Below are 23,389 nucleotides of genomic sequence, written 5' to 3'. Positions count from 1 at the left end.
ATCACTACTACTTCTCTTCCCTTTTCCCTGCTATTCATGAACTTTTTTTCCTATCCTTCTGAATGGATTTGTATTATTTTGACAAATAGCACATCTAGCAATTACATTCTATACCAACTGAATGCAGTGAGCAGGGGCCCGGTCAACTTACTCATAGAAAATAACACTAAGTTACATCACACTGATTAATTATACTGAAAGCAACCCTAATGATAGTCTCAGAATGCAGGATTAATTCACATAACATGGTAAATACAAAAGGTGGATTTTCAACCTGATATATTAAGCCATTATGGCTTATCGAGTAAATACACATCTTGGCATGAGCCTTATGCTGTGCCCAGGGAGAAAGGATGCATCATAGAAAAGAAAACCTTATGAGGTGTTTGATAAGTGGCTGCTCTGCATCCAGAGTAGGTACTTTTCTATATTAAATGTTGTCATCTCTGTAGAAAATGTAAAATAAATAAAGCAAGCATTGAGTGGTTTTGGTTAGATCAGTATTTCCTAATCCATGAAATACTCACAGTGACTAGATTCTGTGAGAGTAATTAGGGATGGGACAGGAAGCAATAGGATGACAGCAGGGAGATATGGTAGAAAGAACTCTGGATCCAGAGTTAAGAGATCTGGCTTCTTTTTCTGCCCTTGCTCAGTAGAATGTGAATTTCTTGAGGGCAAGTGGCTTGTTTTTACCTTTGTTTTGTATCCCAATGCTTAACATGATTCTTGACACAGTGTAGTTCCCAATATATGTAGTTCTCAATATGGTGACTTACTGAATCTCTAGATCATGTTACCTATGTCAGATAACCTCAATGAAATTCAACTTTTTCATCTTTAAGATGGATTCTAATTAAATGATATTTAAACTCACTTTAAAGAAGAATTATCCATTGTACTAGAGGAGACATTTCCCTCCTTTCTTTTTTTCTAGTTATCTATAAATCTATCCATACTGCTCCTAACAATAGCAATATACAAACCAAATTTTCTCCTCCTTTTTCCTTCATGGATGCCTGCTGATGCACAAAGAGCAAAGGAAACTCAGGATGTCCTCTCATAGCAAAGACACTGCTGGAATGTAAAAAAGTAGTTGAGAAAGAGATTACTAATGAATCATTTGAAGACTGAATTCTTGGTTAAGAAAAAAAAATATTGGAGAGCTCTGATGTTATTTCAAAATGTTTAAATTGATTTGCTCAATTACCTGAACAATTTGAACAAACACTACTGTTACCCAAATCACACTTTTCAATTTATTGTCTAGGGATGGGGTATTTCAACCCAAAGCATTGATTTATCAATAAAATTAATATTCCTTCTCATCCTTAATTCTACCTAGTTTTACCAAAATATTGCTTTTTCCCCTAGCCTAAACCCCTACGTAAACTCTATCCTAAACTCTTTTTACCAGAGTATCTTAGCCTATATCAAATGTATTATAAAAGAATGAGTGAAAGAAAATTGACTGTAAGCACTTGTTCATAAGAATTTTTTTTTACTACAGGGATAAACAATTTGGGGATAGAAATCCTCAAATTTCCCAATATGTAAAGGTCAGGTATTGACTGAAAGGAAGGGAAGCTAAGGGAAGGGAACTTGGTTCTAGAGTAATAAAAGGATAAATGATTCAGGAGAAAGGATGTCAGGAAAGATAATAAATGTAGTAACTAAAACATTGCACTTGTTATGTGCCTGGTACTATGTTAATTGCTTTACAATTATTATCTCTTTTGAGCCTTACAACAATACTGGGAGGTGGATGGGGATAATTATAGCCTATTTTATAGATGAGGATACTGAGATAGAGGTTAAATGACTTGTCCAGGCTCACACAGCTAGTAAATGTATAAAATCATATTTGAGCTCAGGTCTTTCTGATTCCAGATTTGCTCTGTTATCACTTAACTGCCACATGATAGGTTGTGAATATTAGTATATGTGTATGAAGATGGGAAAAGGAAGGTAGGGGTAGGAGATGGACTGAGGTTCATTTGATAACTTCTTGTAATCATTTTGCTCTAAGCTGTTGTTATTATTGTCTTGACTGCATGAGTTCTAAATCCATGCATATATTAAAAGAAATAAAACCCAAATGAGGCAAACCATATGACAGATTGATATTCAGGACCAAATTTTTTAATCTGATTAAGTCCACTATTGAACACTGTATTAGAATTCTATATAAAATATTCTATATTAAAAATCCCTTATATTTATTTATAGTTTTTTCACTAGGGTGAACTCACTCAAAATTGAACAGCTGATATTGTTGAACTTTTTTATTTTGGGAGAGGAAATCAAAAAAAGACATATTGAGGGTGACTTTTTGTGATTGAACTATTGTCTAATATCTGTTACTCCCAGTTTGCAACTTATTATTGGAATGCTAAAAGACATAGATTTTAGTCATTTGGAACCTCTCTGTAATGTCTACAGCAGCATTAAGAAGCTAAATTGTGTTAATGTCATCCTGATACTCGTGTTTGAATTTAGTCACTTGTGTCTGCTGTAAATCTGCACATGAGGTAGAAGTTATGCTTCATGGACCTTGGATAATGTAGTGAGGACATACAAGGTCCCCTGAGAGAGAAGCTGAGAAATGACAAAGAAGGCTAGGATGCATAAGCCTAAAACCACCAAGTGACCAGCAACCAAAACCTCAACACTCCACATTGAACAGGTGTCATGGCTGATCAACCAAACTTTGGGGGGGGTGTGTATGTGTGTGTGTGTGTGTGTGTGTGTGTGTGTGTGTGTGTGTGTGTGTATTGTAGGAGGGTCTTGTCAAGGGGAGAATGGAGATTTGGGAAAGAACAAATTGATTTCATGAAAATTATTTTATTAATGCTAAACACAGCAAACAACCTAAGATACAAATGAATTGTTATACAGATGTGTTAGATTCTTCATGACTATATTTTGGGGTTTTCTTGGCATATATACTGAATGGTTGCTCATTTTCTTTGTAAGTTCATTTTATAGATGAGGAACTGAAGCAAACAGGGTTAATTGAATTGTCTAAGGTTACACAGCTAGGAAGTGTCTGAGCCTGGATTGGAACTCAGGAAGATGGATTCTTTCTGATTTCAAGTCCAGAGCACTATTTACTGAGGCACCTACCTGCCCCTCCAATGAGTACTGTTAACCAAAACTACAGTGGGGAAGGAATAGAATTCATCAAAGGCCTATGCTTCAAAATAACATATAGAGTAAGCAGTATGATACTGCTTTATTTGGAACCAAATGCCCTGGCTTCAAATCTTAGTTCCTTTTACTATCTCTGTGACATTGAGCAAGTCACATAACCCTCATAGATCTCAGTTTCCCTATCTGTTAAATTAGGAGGTTGAAGTAAATTATTTCTAAGTTTCCTTTTAACTCTAAATGTATAATCATATGATTGTAAGTGTCATGTTCAGGATGCTACAGAAAGTCATTATTGGACCTAGGAGTCAGAGGCATGATGAAAGAACTTGTAATTTCTGGATAACTAAACTAGAAATAACAATTGACTTAGATAGCAGATCCAGAATATGATATATCATTTGTAAGTAAAATCTCCAAATTCTCAGAAGGAGACATTGTTTTGAACTTTTTGTTTAATAAAGATCAAGTACCCTCTGAATTTTTTCCAAATTTTAATTTCTGAGATGTGAGTTCTTTGTTGCTAGTGAGGAAACAGTTGAATATATATGTATATATTTTTTCTGTCACACAAATTGAAGATAAAAATAATGTAATTCCAAACCACGGTTATGAGCCAAGGAAGCCTTCAAAGTATGCAGCTAATTTACCATTCCCCTCTTCCCTAGTCCCAAATATCTTCTGTTAGGTTATGAAGATTCAGAGAGGGCATAGAGGCTGGCAGATCAGGGTATAATTCTAAGTGTTCATCAGAATGCAGATTTTAATGGATTGCTGTTAAAGCAAAATGAAGCCCCAAGGTGCTTCATTCAGATAAATGAGGGGATGTCTCTAAATAAATATATTCCCACCAAGTATAATCTCGTTCTTGGATTCAGATTTTAACTTGGGAATAATATTAACTGAAATTTAAATAGTTTTATGGGTTACAAAGTGTGTACAATCTCATTTGATCTTCACAACAAGGCGAATGGGACAAGGATAATTATTCCCATGTGCAGCAAAAGAAACTGACACTAAGGCCAAGTGGTTTGCTCCAGGTCACAAAGCTAGTGATGCTCAAGGCACTCACTCACCATTAACCATCTGGCAGAAAAGAGACTCACAATTCAGTCCTCTAACTCCAACCCTAGGGCTCTGTCCATCACTCCACAACTGTCTAAAGAACAAATTAACAAAAGTGATTTTAAAGCCTTTTTGCTGAAGGCTTTATTCCAGATAACCTTAGATCCTGAAGTTACCTCCTTTTCTCATTCCTATCATTTTTGTGTTGCTTCTTCCTATTTGGAAAACCCCCCTGACAAAGTGAGGATTAGGCATTTTGGGGAGCTTGATCTCAACTCGAACTTGTCCTCTCTTTATGCCATCCACACGTAAAGCTATATTTTGTTGACAAAATTTAGAAGAATTGAAGTTTTGGCCAGCTTGGTTTGTTCCCCTGCTTACAGCAATATGTCAGCACTTCATTAATCTTGCATTAAGCTGTTCTAGGCTTTTTCACAAGGATGGTTCAATGCTCATTCTACATCAACTAGTTTCATTTTATTTTATAATTTGGTCTAAAGAATATATATTTTTAATTTAAGTTATATCTTGATTATCTTCATATTTTAAGGAGAAAGTGGATTTGATTCAATTTAGCAAGCATCTATCAAATTATTGTTAGTATTAGGTAGTAGCAGATTAGTACTGGTGGTGGTGGTGATAATAGTCATAGTTGTAGTTGTAATAGTAGTAGTAAAGAATTATTGTAGAGGAAAAATTGGGGAGATAGGTAACTCAGTGAATAACATTCAGGCCTTTGAGTCAGGAAAACTCATCTTCATGAGTGCCTCAGGTACTAGCTGTGTGACCCTGGATAAGTCACTTAACCCTGTTTGCCTTAGTTTCCTTCTCTGTAGAATGAGCTAGAGAACAAAATGCAAACCACTCCAGTATCTTTGCCAAGAAGATCCCAAATAGGGCCCTGAAAAGTCAGATATGACTGAAAATTGTGGAACAAAAACAAAGAAGAAAAATCACTCAATTCTTGTCTTTGGGGAATTTATAATATAGGTGGGATGAGTCATTGCCCTGTGCAAGTTATTCAACTTCTATAACTTTATTTTCCTTATTTTGTAATATGTGAATGATAATAGCACCAACCTCACAAGTTGCATTAAACAAGATAACATATGTAAAGTCCTGTGCAAATCTCAAAGTGCTACATAAATTGTAGCTAGCTATTATTGCACAAAGAGCTATAATCCTAGCTTACTGTTCAGTCCTTTCAGTCATGTCTGACTCTTTGTGACTTCATTTGGGGTTTTCTTGGTGAAAATGCTGGGGTAGTTTATATTTCCTTCTCCAGCTCATTTTACAATTTACATTGTATAGTTTTGGTCTCAGTTTCCTCATCCAAATAGGGGTAAGTGTTTTACCCAGGGTCACATAGTTAGCAAATGTCTGAGGTCAGATTTGAACTTCCTGACTAGAGTCTTCCTGATTCCAGGTCCAGCCCTCTAATCACTATAGCAGCTATAGTACCAGCTAGAGAATGACTAGCATCATAGAGATGAGACAGATGAAACTTAGCCATCACCTAGTTTAACTCTACCATTTGCAGATGAGGAAATGGAAGCCCATAAATTTATTCACTGATATTTTCCCAAGGTCATGTGGTTAGTAAGTGGCAAAGCCAGAATTCAAATCCCAAGATCTTTTAACTCCAAAATATAATTCATTTACTTTTCTGATTATATCCTATACCAAATATATAAGAGATCTAGTTGAGGCTATGAGAGTTTAATGGAGGACTCATTCCTTGTACAAGACCTTGATAGAAGAGAAAAATAGCAATAGAGGATATATAAGGGCAATTTTAGACAAGAGGAACATTATATGCAAAGATATGGACTAGGAGGGGCAAGGCAAGAATGGAGAAAGCTGTGTAGTACCAGTATGGTTAGAGAAAGAATATGTGGTGGTAGAAGAGTAGAAATCCTGAAAAAGTAGATTGAAAAAAGGTTGTTAAAGCCTTCAGATCTATGATAAATAGTTTCTATTTTCTCCCAAGCAATTGGAAGCATTAAAAGTTTTTGCACAAGGGGTTACAGTTTACACCTATGCATTATGGAGATTAACCTGGAAAGACAGGAGAAGAAAATTGTTGCATCTTCTATATGTAAATATAGAGATCATTTAAAATGGAAATAAAATAGAATGGAACAGAATATCCCAGTCTAAAGGGACCTTTGAGAACATCTCTAAAACATGTTATTTACAGATGGAAAGATTGAGGTTATCAGTGAAGTGACTTGTCCAAGTTATAAAATTATTAAGTGGCAAAGCCAGGACTATAAACCAGGTTTTTTACACCTAAATCTCATGTTCTTTCTGTTTAACTTTGTTGTATATATTTATTTTATATTTATATTTATATATATAATTATAAATTTATATATAAATATATAAATATATATATATATATATATATATACACATAGTAAGTAAAATGTAAAAATGTAAGAATTTTCTGGTCTTCCCTTCTTTCCAGTTATGGTTTAGGCTCCACAGAATGATTAGGCTGGTCTTTTAAGGAGACTAGAGAAGTGTAAAGACCCTGGAAATTTTCCTATATACACACATATTGTTCTTTTGATGCAATGAAGGAAGATGGACAGTGTAGATTATTCTTACTATACCTTGACCTTATCCTTTTTGTCAAATATAAAACTTTAATGACAGTGGGGCCTTTTTAAAATTCATTGAATATATTAAGAATTAAGCTTGTGGTGCTTGTATGATTGTCTTACAGGTGCACAATATTTTTTTTTTAATTTTCAAGACAGACACAGTGTAACCACTTTCTCTATTTCCTGACACTGGAAACAGATACCGTTTGGGATTCCTTTTATAGTTTCTTTAGCTAACGACTCCATTGACCACTTTATTGTGGTCTTTGAAAGACACAGATAGTTGTATTATGTAATTTAAAATGTCCCAAGTAGTTTCTTTTCTGACTAAAAGGAATAGAATAGATGAATTTCAATTTCTTCAAATAATGAAGGTTTTGCAATAATACTTCTGATCTCATTTTTCTTCTTTATAAAAAAGATTAGAAAACTATGATTTAAAAAAAAAATCTGTAAATGAAGAGGCCTTTGATAGAACCTTACTCTATCTGAAGTCTAGTTAGCCAGTCATAAGTGGAGTGATAAATTGCTTTGGAACTTGCTTCTTATACTTACTATCATTTTGCTTTCCTTTCTCTCATGAATGACTTTAGCTGGGATTTGAGGTTTTGTAAATGACTAAGCAGAAAAATCTAGATCCCTGTAAGTGCTCTGAATCATTCCCATAGTATTTTAATATCACAGATTACAACAAAAACGCAAACATTTACTTGGTGGTGCTGTGAACAGTTCTTTCAGCTATTACTGGATGGAAAGCATTCTTTTTGCTATCTTCTCTCAAGTGAAATGTTTTGTCCTGACAGATTTGGGCCAGATCTCTGGGGGCAGGGGATGGAAAAGGGTCTTTTTTAATGTTATACATTTGGTGGGAAGCCTAATAATAGGGTTGACATTCTCCAGGACCAGGCCAGGAACCCAAAGTTTTCTCTTTTGTCCCACTCAGATGATGAAATTGGAGTTTCAGAAAGGTCTTTGCGTGCCCCTCCTCCCCCTTGCCTTCCTTGGCCAATGTAGAGAGGTGGCTTCCTCCCAGAGCTGGCACAGTGTTTGCCAATCCTTGTAAAGCATTTCACCTCTTCAGAGGCGAACGCCTCTCAAAACCAAGAACAATTAAAAGCAAGAGCCTTTCGAAACAACTGGGGAATTCAGCAAAATAAATCAGAAATCCTCAGCCTTCGCTCTGGAGGCTTGCCTCATTATGAGAGCAGATCTATTAGCCCCTTTGCCATTGTCTTTCATTTCTCAAGTGAGGTGATTCTAATTAAATTAATCTGCATGTCAATCTATCGGTGATCAATCAAAGAGCCCGAGGTCCCCCTATGCAGCCGTGCGCTTGCGGCTGACAGGGGCTGATAATGGAGGAAGAAATAAACTGTCGAGCAAAGTTAATTAGTCAACATAATAGGTGGATTAAACAGGAGCTGGCTGATTGCTGTTTCACAAGTCGAAGCATGAGGTGGGAGCTGAAACTGCAATTAACAGACAATTATTATATTTGGTTGTAAGAGGTCGCATGAATAAACATATCTCTGCGGGTTTCAGTTTTAATCCCTTTTCCCATTTAATATAAGGAGAAGTGTAGGTCATTCCTGTTCATTGTTTTAGCCCAAGTTCTTGAAGACAACACATGCTTCTTTCTGTGGCCCCTTTGGCAAACAGGCTCTGAACGGGCTGGTGTTCAGTGGGGAGCGTCTGGGTGACAGCCCAGGAGCTGGGTCCATGCCACTGATTTGATGGCCTCCAAAGGAGACAGTCTGCACCAAGATGCATGTCTAGCTGGAAGTTGTGTTGTTCTATTTGTTTGCTTTTTCGTTTGATTTTATTAGTCAGAGGAAGAACTGATAAAAGAAAGAGACAAGGAAAAAAAAATCCTTCAAAAACTTAACCATCAAAATCTTCTTCAGGAGAAAAAACAAAGCAAAACAACCTCCCCCCCAAAAAAAACCTGCTTTCCCATCCTATCTTTTTCTACTGTCTTTTACATGTTCCCAGACTCCTAACCCTCAAGCTTTGGGAGGTGGGAGGTAGGAGGTGGTGATGAGGTGAATTAAAATGCAAAGATTTTTATTTTTGAGATCAACTGTGATATCTGCTTCAATGTCTAAACTGAAGGGTAATTTAGGTGAAACACAACCACCCTTGTGTTAAAAAAATATGCTAATAAAGATTCTCTTGTTAAAATTATGGTTAACAGTGTACCTTCTGCTGTATAACTATAAACTGTGCAATTTTACTTAAAACTGCATCAAAAGCTTTCCATGCCAAAGACCCACTCATCAATAGCGTCTCTTGTTAGACTTGTACGGCATAAGCACCAGTTATTATGGGAAATAGCTATGCAATTTTCTTCAGCTCCCAGCTGTTATTTATTTAACTTGAGTTTATTACCCTCTATGCTTTTATATTAAAATGTTCATTCATTTCCTTCTTGTGTCTCTAGGTCGTGGTGTCTACGACAGTCAACGTGGATGGCCATGTCCTGGCTGTCTCAGATAACATGTTCGTACACAATAACTCTAAGCACGGGCGGAGGGCTCGGAGACTTGACCCCTCGGAAGGTACGCCCTCTTATCTGGAACATGGTAGGCAAATCATTTTCATTGGTTGGCATTACTACTTTAAATGTGAATTTATTTGGTTTTTTTCCTCTGTCCCTTACCCATTCTAGCTTCCTCATCCCTCCCCCAACCTTTCAAATTTCAAATTGTCCGTCTGTCAAAATTGACATTCTGTTTTTTTTTCTCTTTAGAACATAATGGCCTAGTAATTAAAGATAGGAAAATTTTTGTCCCATTTTCCATACTTACTTTTTATCACCCTCCAAACTGGAAAAGGTTGACATGTCTATCTGTAGGTCTTAGAGGTGAATTATCATATAGTAATATTTATCTTGGACACCCCAGTTTATCAGTGATGATTTTCAAAGGGTAAGCAGAAACTAGATGAAATTTATCTCAAGGAAAGAGAATGCCATAGAAATTCTGAGGTAGATAAGTTACATTTCTGAATCCATATGTGATATAGGAATAACAAACTTTTCTTTTGTCCATTCATTCATTCCACAACTATTCATTGTACACTCATGATGTGTAAAGCCTTATGTTGGGTATTTGTTTCTTCTCAGACAAAATCTGTAACCCCTTACTTGGCTTCACTTTTCTGTTTGCTTCATCAGCAGTGTTATTTGAAAACAAATTTCCATCTCATTTCCTGAGGCTTCCATGGGCATAAGCTGTCCTGATGCTATAATTCACAAGGTAGAAAATTCCCTTTGCTGCCAGCATCCCAATTTAATAAACAAACCACTATCATAATTTCTACCCGATTTTTTCCCACCCTTAAGGAATGTACAATCTGTACCTTTTATTAATTAGCCAGATGTAGCGCTCTTAGGAGAAATACTTCACTACATCTAGTTTTACAGTCTTCTTAGAGTAAACTATCATCTTTCAAAAGCTGTTTTTTTATGGTTTCATTAGGGCTAAGATAGATAGATATTACTTTTTCCAGGAGGCTATTTGGAACACCTGCTTGTGATTGCATTTCTATTTCCATTCCTGTACTTAAAATTATTCTGATCTTCACATTACAGTAATGTTGCCTTTTTTTTTTTTTTAATACCCCTAGAGTCACTTAAGACACTGTATACATGGAGTTGTTTAGGTAAGGTAGCCAGGGAAACCATGGGGAAATACTCAGAACTCCTCAGACTATGTCCAATGGCTTACAAGCTTAAGCTTTGTTTCTTATATGGCTACTTCAATCCAGTGACCAGAGTGCATGATGAAGACTAAGATCAAGACATACATTGGCCTGTTGGTTTTGAATTCATAGACTTCTCCTCCATTTCTAGGCAGTTTTTTTTTTTTTTTTTGGACAAAATGTACAAAGGAGTCTGAGTGAGTCTCTCTGGAAGGATCACTGTAATAAATTCTCACTATTGGAAAAATAACTCAGAGTACCTACCCTATTGATGGTAGAGTCATAATACCATCCTTATGTATGAATAACATATGTTGACATTTGGGGGGGGGAGATATATGGCTATAGGAAAGTCTTTTGATTGCTCTGGCTCAGCTTGCCAATCCATAAAGTGGCCATGCTGCTATTAGCATCTTACTAAAAGAAATAAAGTGCAATTTAGTTACCCATGGCACATTCCAGAAACATGTCTCAGCCACTTATTATATGCAGAGCATGTGGTTAAGGATTATAAATTTAGACAAGACTATTTCTCCTCCCTTAATAGAGGTTACAATTAAATGGGGAATATGTCCCATTCTCAAATAAGTATAATATACAACATCACAATAAATGAACTGAAGCTTTAAAAAAAAGTGTTGTATAAGGTTCCAGGAGAGTGAGTGAATAAGTAAGTAAAGCATTTATTAAATGTTTATTATTTTCTAGGCACTGTGCTAAGTGCTGGAGATAAACATGCATAAAAGCAAAAATAGCCCTTGCTTTCAAGAGCTTACATTCTAATTAGAGAAGATAATACATAAAAGCCAACTAGAAAGAGGTGGGGGGAGGTTCTTGCCCCCATGAATCAGAGAACATGTAATGGAAGAAGTGGCATTGTTCCTGGTACCTGGAAGTGACTCAGTCATTCAGCTAGTGAGCTTTTCTCTTCTTGCATTTTATGATTTCCCTTCAGCAAAATAAGAATTCACATGGTCAGGTCCATATTGCTGATGATAAAAAAACTTTACTTCTTGTACTCTCTGCTGTCTGAATCACCCAACCACACATAGCCACCCACTCATTTAGACATTTCAAGCTGAAACATAAATATCTGTTCAGCAAAGGGTGAATATTGAATTACCATTCTGGAGATGTGTGGGAGTAGATTGGGTGCTTACTGCATGCAGCTTTGGGGACATTCTAATATTCTGCCTTACTATAAAATTTTTCCCTGTAAAATACCATTTTAAACTATATTCTACAAAGAATATAGGTGCCAAACAGTAAGTCTGAAAAGTATTTTCCACCTCTAGATGCTTGCAGGAGTCTTCTTTTACCATTTTTTAAAAAACCATCTCATTCGCAGGTAGCCTGAATTATTTTTGAGCTATTCCACACATCTCTATTTATATCTTGCTTGTCAGACAGTAGAAGGAAAGTTCCCTTCATGGCTCATCTTTCCACATATAAGTAGAAGCAGTGATCATGGTTTACATTCACACACAGCACTCCCTGTGTTACCTAAGGCCTCAGAAATGTAGTGCTCAAATAAATATTCCTACATTTCAAGCATAGTAGTTGACAAAAGGAAATTTGTTTTGTAAACTTGTGGCAGGAGGAAAGTAGAGGGAGGGAAGAAGTCTACCTTCATGATAATAACATTATTTTCATTCATAAATATCTTACAAATTTTATATTTATAGTAAATCACATAAATTGCTAATGTATTATTATTATTATTATTATTATTATTATTATATAGAAACATGTCTAATATAAACTGAAAACATTTAAGTTACTTAATTGTTATTAGAGCTCTTGGGTTGACTTAAAGTGTAGTTAATTAGGAAAGGACTTTTGACCAAAACAAAATTGTCATTGGTCTTAAGGAAGGCAATGATTTAAACTTTTTCTACTTGTGACCTCTTTTCACCTGAGAAATTTTTCCATGACTTCAGGTAGATAGGCATAGTTGGTATAGAGGTATGCAGCTATATATATACATATATATACATATATATATATATATATATATATATATAATATATATATATATATATATATATATATATATATATATAATAGGTATACAAATACAAAAAAAACAACCCTGAATAAATCATGATTTCATGAACTCCACACTCAGTCATGAGATCCCATATGGAATTCTGAACCATAATTTAAGAAGCTGAGGGTTATCTGTAAAATGAAAGAGTTGGATTTGATGGACTCTGAGGTCCCTTTAGATTTTAAACCAATAATTTCAGGGTCCTGTGACCATGTTCAGTAGATGTGGTTCTATAATGCTCTTAATTCAACCTGACAGTCAGAGTTCTAGTTCTAGATCTTGCCAATGAGTAGTAGAATGACCTTAAAGCATCTTGTAAATCTTAGTTTTCTTATCTTTAAAATATGAGGTTGTTAGATTTAGAGCAAAACTAGAATGGAATGACTAGGTTTTAACCATGGCTACTAACCTACCCTCATTTAGCTGATATAAACAACTGATTTTAGCACTAGCATAGCAAGAATCATTAGTTAAAATAGAAATTACCAAATGATGCTTTGATACAAAGTACACTCTTTATTTGTTCACTGAAACTTTGTTTTATTTCCTAGAAGAGGAAATATTTCATTAGAAACATTCAGAAATCCTTTGAAGAAAAACCTACTATCTTCTCCCAGAAACATTTTGTAGTGTTTGCCTCAGGTACCAATATTGCTAGTTATGGCTCTGTTGAAACTATTTGTTGTCTGAGGTCCCTTCTAACTCTGAAATCTCTAAGTATTGCTTGAGGTCAAAGGATTTTAAAATTGAAGTTCCAGTGTTGGTGTCTGCACCCATTTCTTCCTTTTACCTTCCTTTTACATTCTTCCAATGTTTTAGGAGCTTACTACTTTTAAAAAAAAATCTGTGAATCATCATTATTATGATTGTTATTGTTCTTATTACTATTACTAATCATCATCTTTTTGTTTCTTTCTAGTCTCCAGGCATGTTTACTTGAATTTAAGAACAATTGTGGAATCAGTTTCTCTATTTTTTCCCCTGTGGCAAAATTCAGTGCCCTCAAAAAATGATAGTGCAGAGACCCTGTCAGTTTGCATGCTCTAACACTTTATTATCTAATGATCTAATATGCAACAAGGCAAAGTGCGGGGCGCTCATCATCCTGACACAGAATGCCTGAGAGAGGTGACTAAATTACTTTATGTACCATTAGCAAGAGCAGCTACGGTGAACTCACCGGGAGCATTTATGCAAATGTGTGTGAATACACTCAAGTGGCTTTGTCAGGCAGCCGACTGACAAGCAGTTTAAACACTCATTTTTTTTTAAAGGGGCAGTTTTTTTTTCCCTTTAGTATATGTGCGTATGTGTTTCCCTCACCCCCTCCCATTTTGGTGAATAAATCATTTGGATCTTTGATGATGGCTTTGGAATAAGATTGAGAGACTACATGGAGCTGGACAGGTCATGTGGAACAATATGTGTGCATGGTTGGTAAAACTTTTCCAACTAGGGTTTTTAAGAGCCTAGATTCAGAGCCTGAAGACACCTCAAAGAATATCTAATTCAGTCCTCTTATTTTATAGATCTGTCTTCCACATAGTTGCCAAAGTGATTTTTCTTAAACACAAATCTAAACATATTATTCGTTACTAAAACAAACAAACAAAAAACCAAACCCAGAATTCCAGTGGATCTCAGCGCCAAGATAAAATATAAATTCCATTGTTTGGCTTTTAAAGTTTTCACAACTTGATTCCACCTGTCTCTCTAGTCTCATTTTATATCCCTTCCTTTCCTACAAACCTGATAGTCCAGCCAAACTTATTTCTCTTTCTTTCTCACATGTATCGTCCTATCCCTAAACTTTTGGGTCTTTGCAATAGCCATCTTTCATGCCTCCAAGGCACTCCCTCAGTACTTCTGACTCATATAATTACTATTTCTCTTCAAGACCCAGCTTAACTGTTGTTGCTCTCTGTTAGTATTCTGTTTCCCTACTTATCTTTATTTAACTTCTTTATATTTATTTTTAAAAATGTATGTATCTATGTATTTACTTGTTATCATGCTCAATAAATGCGTGTTTGTTAGTTGATTGTTTGACTATTCTAGATTTTTGTAACCCGAAAGCTTCAGGGGTTGTGAATTTTGGCTTGCAATTCTGCCTTCTGAGGTTTCAATGCTGTTACCAAGTACAGTCTGTCTTCTTAGAAAAAAGTCTAAGGCCTTTAACAACCTTATAAAAAAAGAAGAAGTTTGTGGACTTTAAATAATTTGTAGAACAAAATGAATGAGAAAATGAATCATGAATAAATACCTCTGCCAAATATATAGAGCATGCAAAGAAAAGTGAAAATGTTAGGGAAAATGGGGGATTTGATCCAACCCCAAAATGTCAGTTAAAAAAAACAATAACCAACCTCGGGAGAATGGTGAATAATGACTAAATCTAATCAAAACTTCTTCTATTCCATGATTTATACTTTTATGGGAAAGTACTACTGAGCACAGGACTTTCAGATATCATTGATCCTATGTGTTTTTCATTTTTAGAGAATATTAACTATTTTAAAATATCTTTAATTCTTGAATATGTTTGCATAATACTATAATATCTATCTTTCAGCTCTAGTAAATACTTGTCTTAACAACATAAAGAATATCTAAGTTTGAGAGAAAATGGTGAGCAAGAAGGGATAAGAAATAGGAATAAAAGTTTCTTTTTTCTTTCCTTCCCCATCCCCCAGCCCCTTAAGCTAAATGTTATAATGAAGATACACATAATAAATTCACATTGTGTCAAGAAAAGAATACTGAGAATTATACAATTACAAGACTCAGAGTTGGAAAGGATCATAAACCACATCTTGTTCAACCATCTCAATTCAGAGATGGAGAAAGTGAGTCTTAGAGAGAGGAAATTACTTGCTCATGGTCATATAGATTGCACATAAGAATTTGAATCTAGGTTGTTAGATTCCAAGTTGAATATTCTTTCTACTAAACACATCTTCTTTGTGGGAGACAAGAGCAGCCAGCTGTTACTAGCCAGCTGTTCTCACCTTTCTGGACTTCACTTTATTAATCTGCATAAGTAGGTGATAGATAATAACATTTATGAAGGACCCTGTTGTTTCTAAGAGTCTATGATTTGATGACCCAGAAGCTCATGTTGCATTGGACATGGCTGAACACTTCCAGGCTGTCATGCATTTTTGACCAAGGTATTATGTTGTGCTGGGAAACTTTGGATAAATTATGGTTTTATGGAATACAAAACTGACTTGTTTAGATAGTGGATTATGTGATCACAAGGCTACTAGATATATGTCTCTTCTGGCATTTCTGCAGGTGACATGGGACCAAAACAGGTTTTGATTAACTCAGGTTCAATTAAATGTGCTCTTAGAGTCATACAGGCCCAGGGCAAGATTGTTCTGAGTTGGTTATTAACTTGGCCTTTCATTGTTGGGCTTACCAGGATCATGCAGGTGTTTGCTTTGGCTTGAAGCTGTCTGTATGATTACTCCTCAGTCTATCAACAACATATGTATTCAATACTGAAGAAAAATCAAGGACTATGAAAATTTCTTTTCTTGATGGCGTCAGCTAATAGGTTTTTCTCCTTAGAATTACAAAATCTCAAAACTGGAAGAGACTTCACAGACCATTCAGTCTAACACATATCTAAATAAGAATATCTTTGCCAGCATCCCTGACAAGTGGTCATCCTCTCTCTGATTAAAGACCTCCAGGGATATATGGAGATCATACTTTTCAAGGCAGTTCATTCTGCTTTTGGACAATTCCAATTATTAGGAAGTTTTTCTTTGAATTGAGTTGAAATCTGCTTGTAAGCAACTTAAAAACAAATAATTTTCTTATTGGCCTAATTTCTACCTAGAGATTATCTAGCAATCCTTTTATTTCATAGTTGAGAAAACTGAGCAAATGATTTCCCCAGTGGCATACAGGGAGTTGATGATGAAATAGATATACATTACTTGCCTATCTAGGTAGTGGAACTCAAATTTTGTGTGGCCCTAAAAGCAACTGTCAGAAATTTAATCCCCTCTCAGGGGTCCTCAAACTTTTTAAATAAGGGGCCAGTTCACTGTCCCTCAGACTATTGGAGGGCCAGACTATAATACAAACAAAAACTTTGTTTTGTGGGCCTTTAAATAAAGAAACTTCATAACCCTGGGTGAGGGGGGAATAATTGTCCTTAGCTGCTGCATCTGGCCCATGGCCATAGTTTGAGGACCCCTGTGACATCATCATCTTTGTTATCTTTCTCTTTTTCAGGTGCTCTTGTTGGTTGAATAATTATAGAATCATAGCATTTTCCAGCATAGAACTGAAAAGAACTTTAAAGATAAATTAGCTCTTTTTTATTTTACAGATGTGGAAATTAATACTGAGAGAGAAGGTGTTAGTTAATCTCTGGGGTTAATTCATTGGGATTAATCATTGGAATCATTGGGACTGAGTCATATTTCTCACTTCTCAATTTGATATATTTTGATTATACTAAAATTGAAGAATTGAGCATATTTTCCTCACCAACTTCTCTCCAAACCCACTTTCACCCCTCTTCCCCCCACCTCCAAGAAAGACTTGTATGTTAGGTTGGCAATCCTCTTACAATTTAATGCAAGAATATAAGGGTGTAGTAGTGGTCAGATAAGGTAAAATTTCAGGAGATACGCCATCAGCCCCTAACATCAGTTTTCAGTCCCTTTTTGCATTCCTGTTTTCAAAAATGGAGCTTGGACTAATGCCTGCTTGCTGGTCTCTCTGGGAATTACAATGACAAATGAGAAGAATGTCTGTAAAATCACTTGAGCTTCCTGGAAGAAATGCAGTCTCCAGATACAAGTGCAGAGAATGAATGGCACCTCTCTTCAAACTTAGATGACAGCCCTTAATTTGACTGGTGTCAGTGCAAAATTACAGTCAGGCCCACTTAGGCAGGAGAGCCATAGTGAAGAGGTCCAGGTTAAGTAGAAAAATATTGGTGTCATCTTTTGGTTACTGTGGGTGGCATATCACATCTTATTAATTGATTTTTCTACTACAAAAAAAAGATGACAGAGATGCAAGAAGAGAATACTGGGGTTAAGAATATCCAGATGTCATAAAATATAGCATTGAGGCCTCCATTTTCAAACATCAGATCAGGCCTTTTTCTTTGTAGTAGAAAGAGAGCGATTGCCTTTATCCATAATATAAAGGATTAAGGATTATATGCTTACACACATATGTATATATTTACAAACACACACATATATACATACAGATATATGCATATATATGTAATACATATAACACATATATATGATGGTGAACAGGACTTAAAACAAATACTGATTTTCAGAGAAGCCCTTGAAATATGAATAACAGGGACTTGGGTAGCCAGTAAGAGCTCAGCTGAAAGACAATGCTCAGACAACTCATGACAAGGTGGTCTGTATTAGCGTCATTTGAATCTTATCCAAATGGTGACATTACCAGAAAGGAGGAATAGTGTTCAAACTTAGCAATGATACTTAATGACATTTTTCATTTTAGTGACATATAGCATTTCTCCTATTTCTCTGAAGTCCAGCCAGGTAGTACTGACTATAAATTAGGTTTATTGAAAGTTGGGTCATAATACATCTTTTTTAAAAAATCAAACATTATTTGTTTCTTGGGTACAGGAATTATATGTCTGTAAGTTTGTTTTTTAGCCTAGTTTTTTAATGTGGTCCATTTTCCAAGTGGTATATGATATGGTTGAGTGATTTTTTTGAGGCAATTGGGTTAAGTGACTTGTCTAGCATCACAGGGCTTATACATGTCTGAGGTCAGATTTGAACACCAGGGTTGGTGTTCTGTCTACCTAGTTGTCCCAAGTAAAATTTTTAAAGAAGGAAATATTGATTTCATTTATTATACAACTTATACATTCTCTTTAAGACATCATAGTATAGTAAATAGATTATTGGGTCAGGAATTAGCAAATTCTCTATGTTGGTGAATACATAGATCATTTTTAATTTTTTCCATCTCTTTGCTTATAAGAGGACAAATAGATTGTTGTTATTTTCTTTACTTGCAATATTGTTTTAACTCATTGTCTTTATAGAAATGATTCCTTGACTCTAGAGAACTCAGAGTTTAAGCAATCAAAATAATAATACTAGTTCACATTTTTCTATTGCTTTATAGTTTACAAAGCACCTTGCTCACAGCAATCATGTGAGGTAGGTAATGTAGCTCTATCTTATAGATGAGGCTATTGTTACTTAGAAAATCTAAGTGACTTGTCCAGGATCACATAGCCAATTAATTACTGTACATTTTATTCAAACCCAAAGCCTCTGAATTTAAGTCCCATCCTCCTTTCTCTTATACCATAATGACCATCATAGAGGAAAAAAAAATTGTGACATAAGATAATTTACATAATAAAGTTGGCATAAATTAAAGGAACATTTATTAGTATAGGGGTTATTTACTAAAAACCACACTGGAAATAATATTTTTACTGATATGGGATTTTTGGCTATACTATCTTGCATCAACTCTTCAGTGAGGTTGTTGACTCATAAATTGAGTCAAACTTACAAAATTGTGTGAGACTTGATAAATGAGTGATTCACAAGAGACTTGTTCTGTGGGCTAATTAAGCATATTCATAGGAAGTGATAGCTGCATGGCATTATGGACTGAAAGGGCAAGACTTTTTTTTTTTTAGGCACAGTTTTCTATCCCATGTTTAGTTACAAGAGCATAATAATTATGTATGTTTATTTGCATAATTGCCTTCTCAAAACTAGTAGCATCTCACTGCAGCACTTTTTCACAAGTACTAACAGCACTTGAGATTTTTAAAGGCCAAAAAGCCTAGGATTCAAATGATGTGAACATGAAAACAAAACCTTCCATGTGTCATCCAGAAACTTCCCTTGGGAAGAGACATTATGGAACAGTGGTTAGTGGTTTAGTTCAAATCCATTTTGTTTTGTTTTGTTTGCAAAGTTTCAAATCCAGAAATGCAACTTTTCAAAGGAAAAAACAAAACAAAACAAACTTTGCTTATAAATTACCAAGAAAGGTCTTTAGAACCCTGGAACAACTTGAGGATAGCCTTCCTTCTGAATCTGATGTGGAGACTACTAACATGAAAATTCCTTGGGGAGAAAAAAAGCCCATCAAATGTGTTATTTTCTGCTTTGTCCTGAAATTGACCCAGAAAAGGAACCTGTTGGTATGTGCTGATTGCTTCCATAAGGTCATAAGGATTAAAAATACTTCACTACATCATGGATTTTTTGGGTAAAACAGTTATCTGCCCCATCTTAGCATTTAGCATACTTGACTAGCTGAATAATAATTGCACTTATATTGGTCTACATAATTCAAGGTATGCTAACTTAGGCTTGATAAAATATCACTGTTTCTCACAGAGCATACTGCTTCCATTTGTTTTTAATATTAACTTACTTAACCTCCACAAACTATCCTAGGACAACTGAAGAATATAACCACTAAATTAAAGGTCATTTCCATTTGACAAACTTCTCTCTCACACCTTGGACAGCTCCAAAGGGGGATTCCTGGAACCCCATGAGGCATGGAATCTTTAAATGAATTAAGAATACCACACTCCTTTGTGAGACATATTCCTGACACTTCCCTTCACCCAACCATCCCCAATTTGATTCTTTTATTGTGTCAGTTTGGTTATGAGAAATTTTTTTTTCAGGATTTGGTGGGAAAGAGCATTAAGCCTACATGAAACTATTTCAAAAGCTAAAAATTATTTGCTAAATAGATTTTGATAGGAAAAAGTGTATAAATATACCTTTCCTACCTTCCCCAGAGAGGTTATTTTTGATCCCTGCTGCCAAATGCATCAAAACAAATATTCTTTTTAAAGTTAATGATATTTTACTTTGTTAAAACTCTAAACCTCTCCCAAACAAAATAGTCTCAGTTCCTATACAGGGTGGGTTTTATTTTTGTTTTAAGTATGTGAGTGTTAGGGAGAAAAAAATTAGTTTGGAAAGGTATAGACTCCTCTAAGGATCTGGGTAAAAGAGACAAAAAAAGCTAAGGTCCAAACAGGCAACACATTATGATAATATATACAGAGCCAGCCGGACACTGAGAAAAGCTGACATTTTATTGTCAAGGGCACAATTGCTCATCAATTTCAGAGACAGGAGTTGAGTTCGAATGACAGAGAAAGCAGTAACTGTTGAAACTGATGCATAAAAAGAGCCAAGCCTAAAGACAGGAAGTCCTGGCAGCTCCGGAAGGGGTGGCTCTTTGTTTTCTCATCTGGCTCTTACCCTTCCTTCTAACCTTAACATCTGTCAGCTCAATCCACCTGGTCCCTTGCATGATTAGCCCACTGAAGAGGGAGATTGGTGGTGCTAATTTTAACCCCAGAGGGACTAGAATCCCTACCAATGAAAATGGGTCCATTCAGCTTAAAGGAAACATACCCCTGCTTCTAAACTAGCAGAGGCATTCAGAGAGGCTAAAAATAGCTCATCATATGTTCCCATTTTATTCAACTCTCAGTACTACGTATCCACATTGGATATGGAGGACACTACACTAATATTTGAGAGTCTTAGTAGCTGGTGGGACAGTGAGTACAGTATTGAGCCTAGAGTCAGGGATACCTGATTTCAAAGTCTAATCTTAGATATTTACTAGCTGTGTGACCCTAGGGAAGTCAACTTATCCTTCCACCTGCCTCAGTTTCTTCAACTGTAAAATAGGGACAATAATAACACCTGTCCCCAGGAGGTTATGTAAGGATCAGATGAAATATTGATGATTTACAATCTTTGATCTCAGGGAGGTTACACATGTCAGGTTACCCTTTGGATAACCTATCACATTTTCTGCAACCATGTTTTGTGGACTATGATGGTGATTCTGTTAGATGTAAGACTTTATGAGTTGTTAAGACAGTCCCAGTACTCTGGTTCGGACTTTCATTTTTGAGAAAATAAAATCAATACTTTTTATAGAACCACATTTCTCTTAAAACTACAGTTTCAGACTTCTTTTTTTTTTGAAACTATATCTCCCCATCTCCCCCAGGTTGGTGACCACTCATTGGCCAATCCCACTGCTGATTAGCACAGGCACTTTGACTTGTTACCCTCCTGAGCTGGGTTGGTTAATCCATCCTTAAGCAGCCTAGTAGCTCCCTATTCTTGAGGAGCTCAGTATATATCAGTACTAGATTTAGTGCAAACATGGTAGTTTAGCATAACCCAATTTAGAACTCCCTAAATCAGGGAGTTCTAAATCAGGATCAGAAATGCCAGTATTAGTAGTAGTAGTTCTGCATGTAGTAATGCAGAAGCTTGAGTTATTCTGCTTGTGTGCTTGAGGGGTCTAGCTGGGGCATAAGTCAATCTTACCACTACAAAATGGAAAATGCTTAAATTCAATTATTTAATTTCATTTCAATAAGCACTTAAATGCCTACATCAGGCACTAGACAAGGTACTAAGAATAGAAAGATACAGATGAAAACAGTCCTTGCCTTCATGAATCTTATAGTTTACTAGAAGACAGAAGGGAGGTGGGCACACATGTCCCCAGAAAAGAAAATATAAGATATATGCAAAATAATTTTTAAAGGAATCATTAATAATTGAGAGGGGCTCAGGAAAGTCCTTGTGTTGGTATGAAGTGGAAGAATTTTGAATGAAGTTAAGAATTCCATGAAGCAGAGATGATAAAGGAGAGTAGTAGTTTAGACATGGGAGTCAATCTATATAAAAGCATGGAGCACATTATGTTATGTATAGGTAGTACCATGTAAGGCATTTTGGCAGGGTGTAAGATGTGTAACAAGGAGTAATAGAAAATAAATCTAGAAGATTGCAAAGGACTTTAAATGCCAAACAAAAGAGCTTATATTTTTATCCTAGAGGCAATAAGGACTCACTGGAGCTTTAAGAGCAGGGAAGTGGTTAAGAATTTAAGAATATCACTTCAGCAGCTCTGTGCAGGCTGGATCAGAGAAGGGAGGGAATGGAGGTAAAGAAACCATTTAGAAGGTTATTAAAAGTGAAAGAGAAAGGGATGGTTGAAAGATAGGTTGTGGCATGGGGGTAGAATTGAACAGATTTGACAACTGATTGATTTTGAGGTATGGAAGAAAAATAAGCATTAAAGAAGACCTGAGATTGTGAACCTGGATAACTGGAAGAATAATGGTGCCCTTAATAGAAATTGGGAGATTAAGAGAAGCAAGAGGGAGTGGATTTGGGAGTAGATATTATTGGATTTGAGATGTTATAGGACATCCAAGTAGATATGTCTAGCAGGCAGTCAATAATGTAGAAGTGAGGAGATAGATATGTAGATTTGGGAGTCATTTATAAAGAGATGATAATTAAACCAATGGGAGCTGATGAGATATTAAATAAAAGTTTGAAAAAAATCTGGGAGATATAGTGAATTTAGAAGTTCAGTAGAAGTCTGTTGTGTGATATAGAGGCTAATAAAACCAATGTGAAGTTAGGCTGTATTAAAAGAGGCTTAATATCTAGGACTAGAGAAGTGATAAGCTGGCTATATTTTACCCTGAATAGACTGCAGTTGGGATATTGTGTTCAATATTGGGTATCACATTTTAAAACTATATTGGAGTGATAAGAATGAGACATATGAATTGATTGAAGTTACTAATGATGTTAGCCTGGAGAAGAGAAGTTAATCATCAGTTAATTAATTATATAGGGATTATACATAATTTTAAGTTTTTGAAGTTGTGAAAGAAGAATTTTAGTTGTCCTGCTTGTGTCTAGAGGACAAAGTGAGAGTGATATGTGGAAATAGCAAA

At 35.6% G+C, this 23,389-nt stretch overlaps 1 protein-coding gene across 2 annotated transcripts in view; it reads left to right on the top strand.

Moving 5' to 3' along the window:
- The window catches only part of EBF1 (EBF transcription factor 1), a 448,279-nt gene that overhangs the window by 290,309 nt on the left and 134,581 nt on the right, over positions 1 to 23,389 (top strand). For both annotated transcript variants that reach the window (XM_051978810.1, XM_051978809.1), the window contains exon 8: positions 9,265 to 9,406. In XM_051978810.1, coding sequence (XP_051834770.1) covers positions 9,265 to 9,406 — 142 coding nt within the window. The remainder of the gene's footprint in view (positions 1 to 9,264; positions 9,407 to 23,389) is intronic.

The sequence above is a fragment of the Antechinus flavipes genome, chromosome 2 (genome assembly GCF_016432865.1).
Source record: "Antechinus flavipes isolate AdamAnt ecotype Samford, QLD, Australia chromosome 2, AdamAnt_v2, whole genome shotgun sequence".
Lineage (NCBI taxonomy): Eukaryota > Metazoa > Chordata > Mammalia > Dasyuromorphia > Dasyuridae > Antechinus > Antechinus flavipes.
The sequence above is the reverse complement of the archived record's forward strand: the minus strand, read 5'-3'. Positions and strand labels throughout refer to the sequence as shown.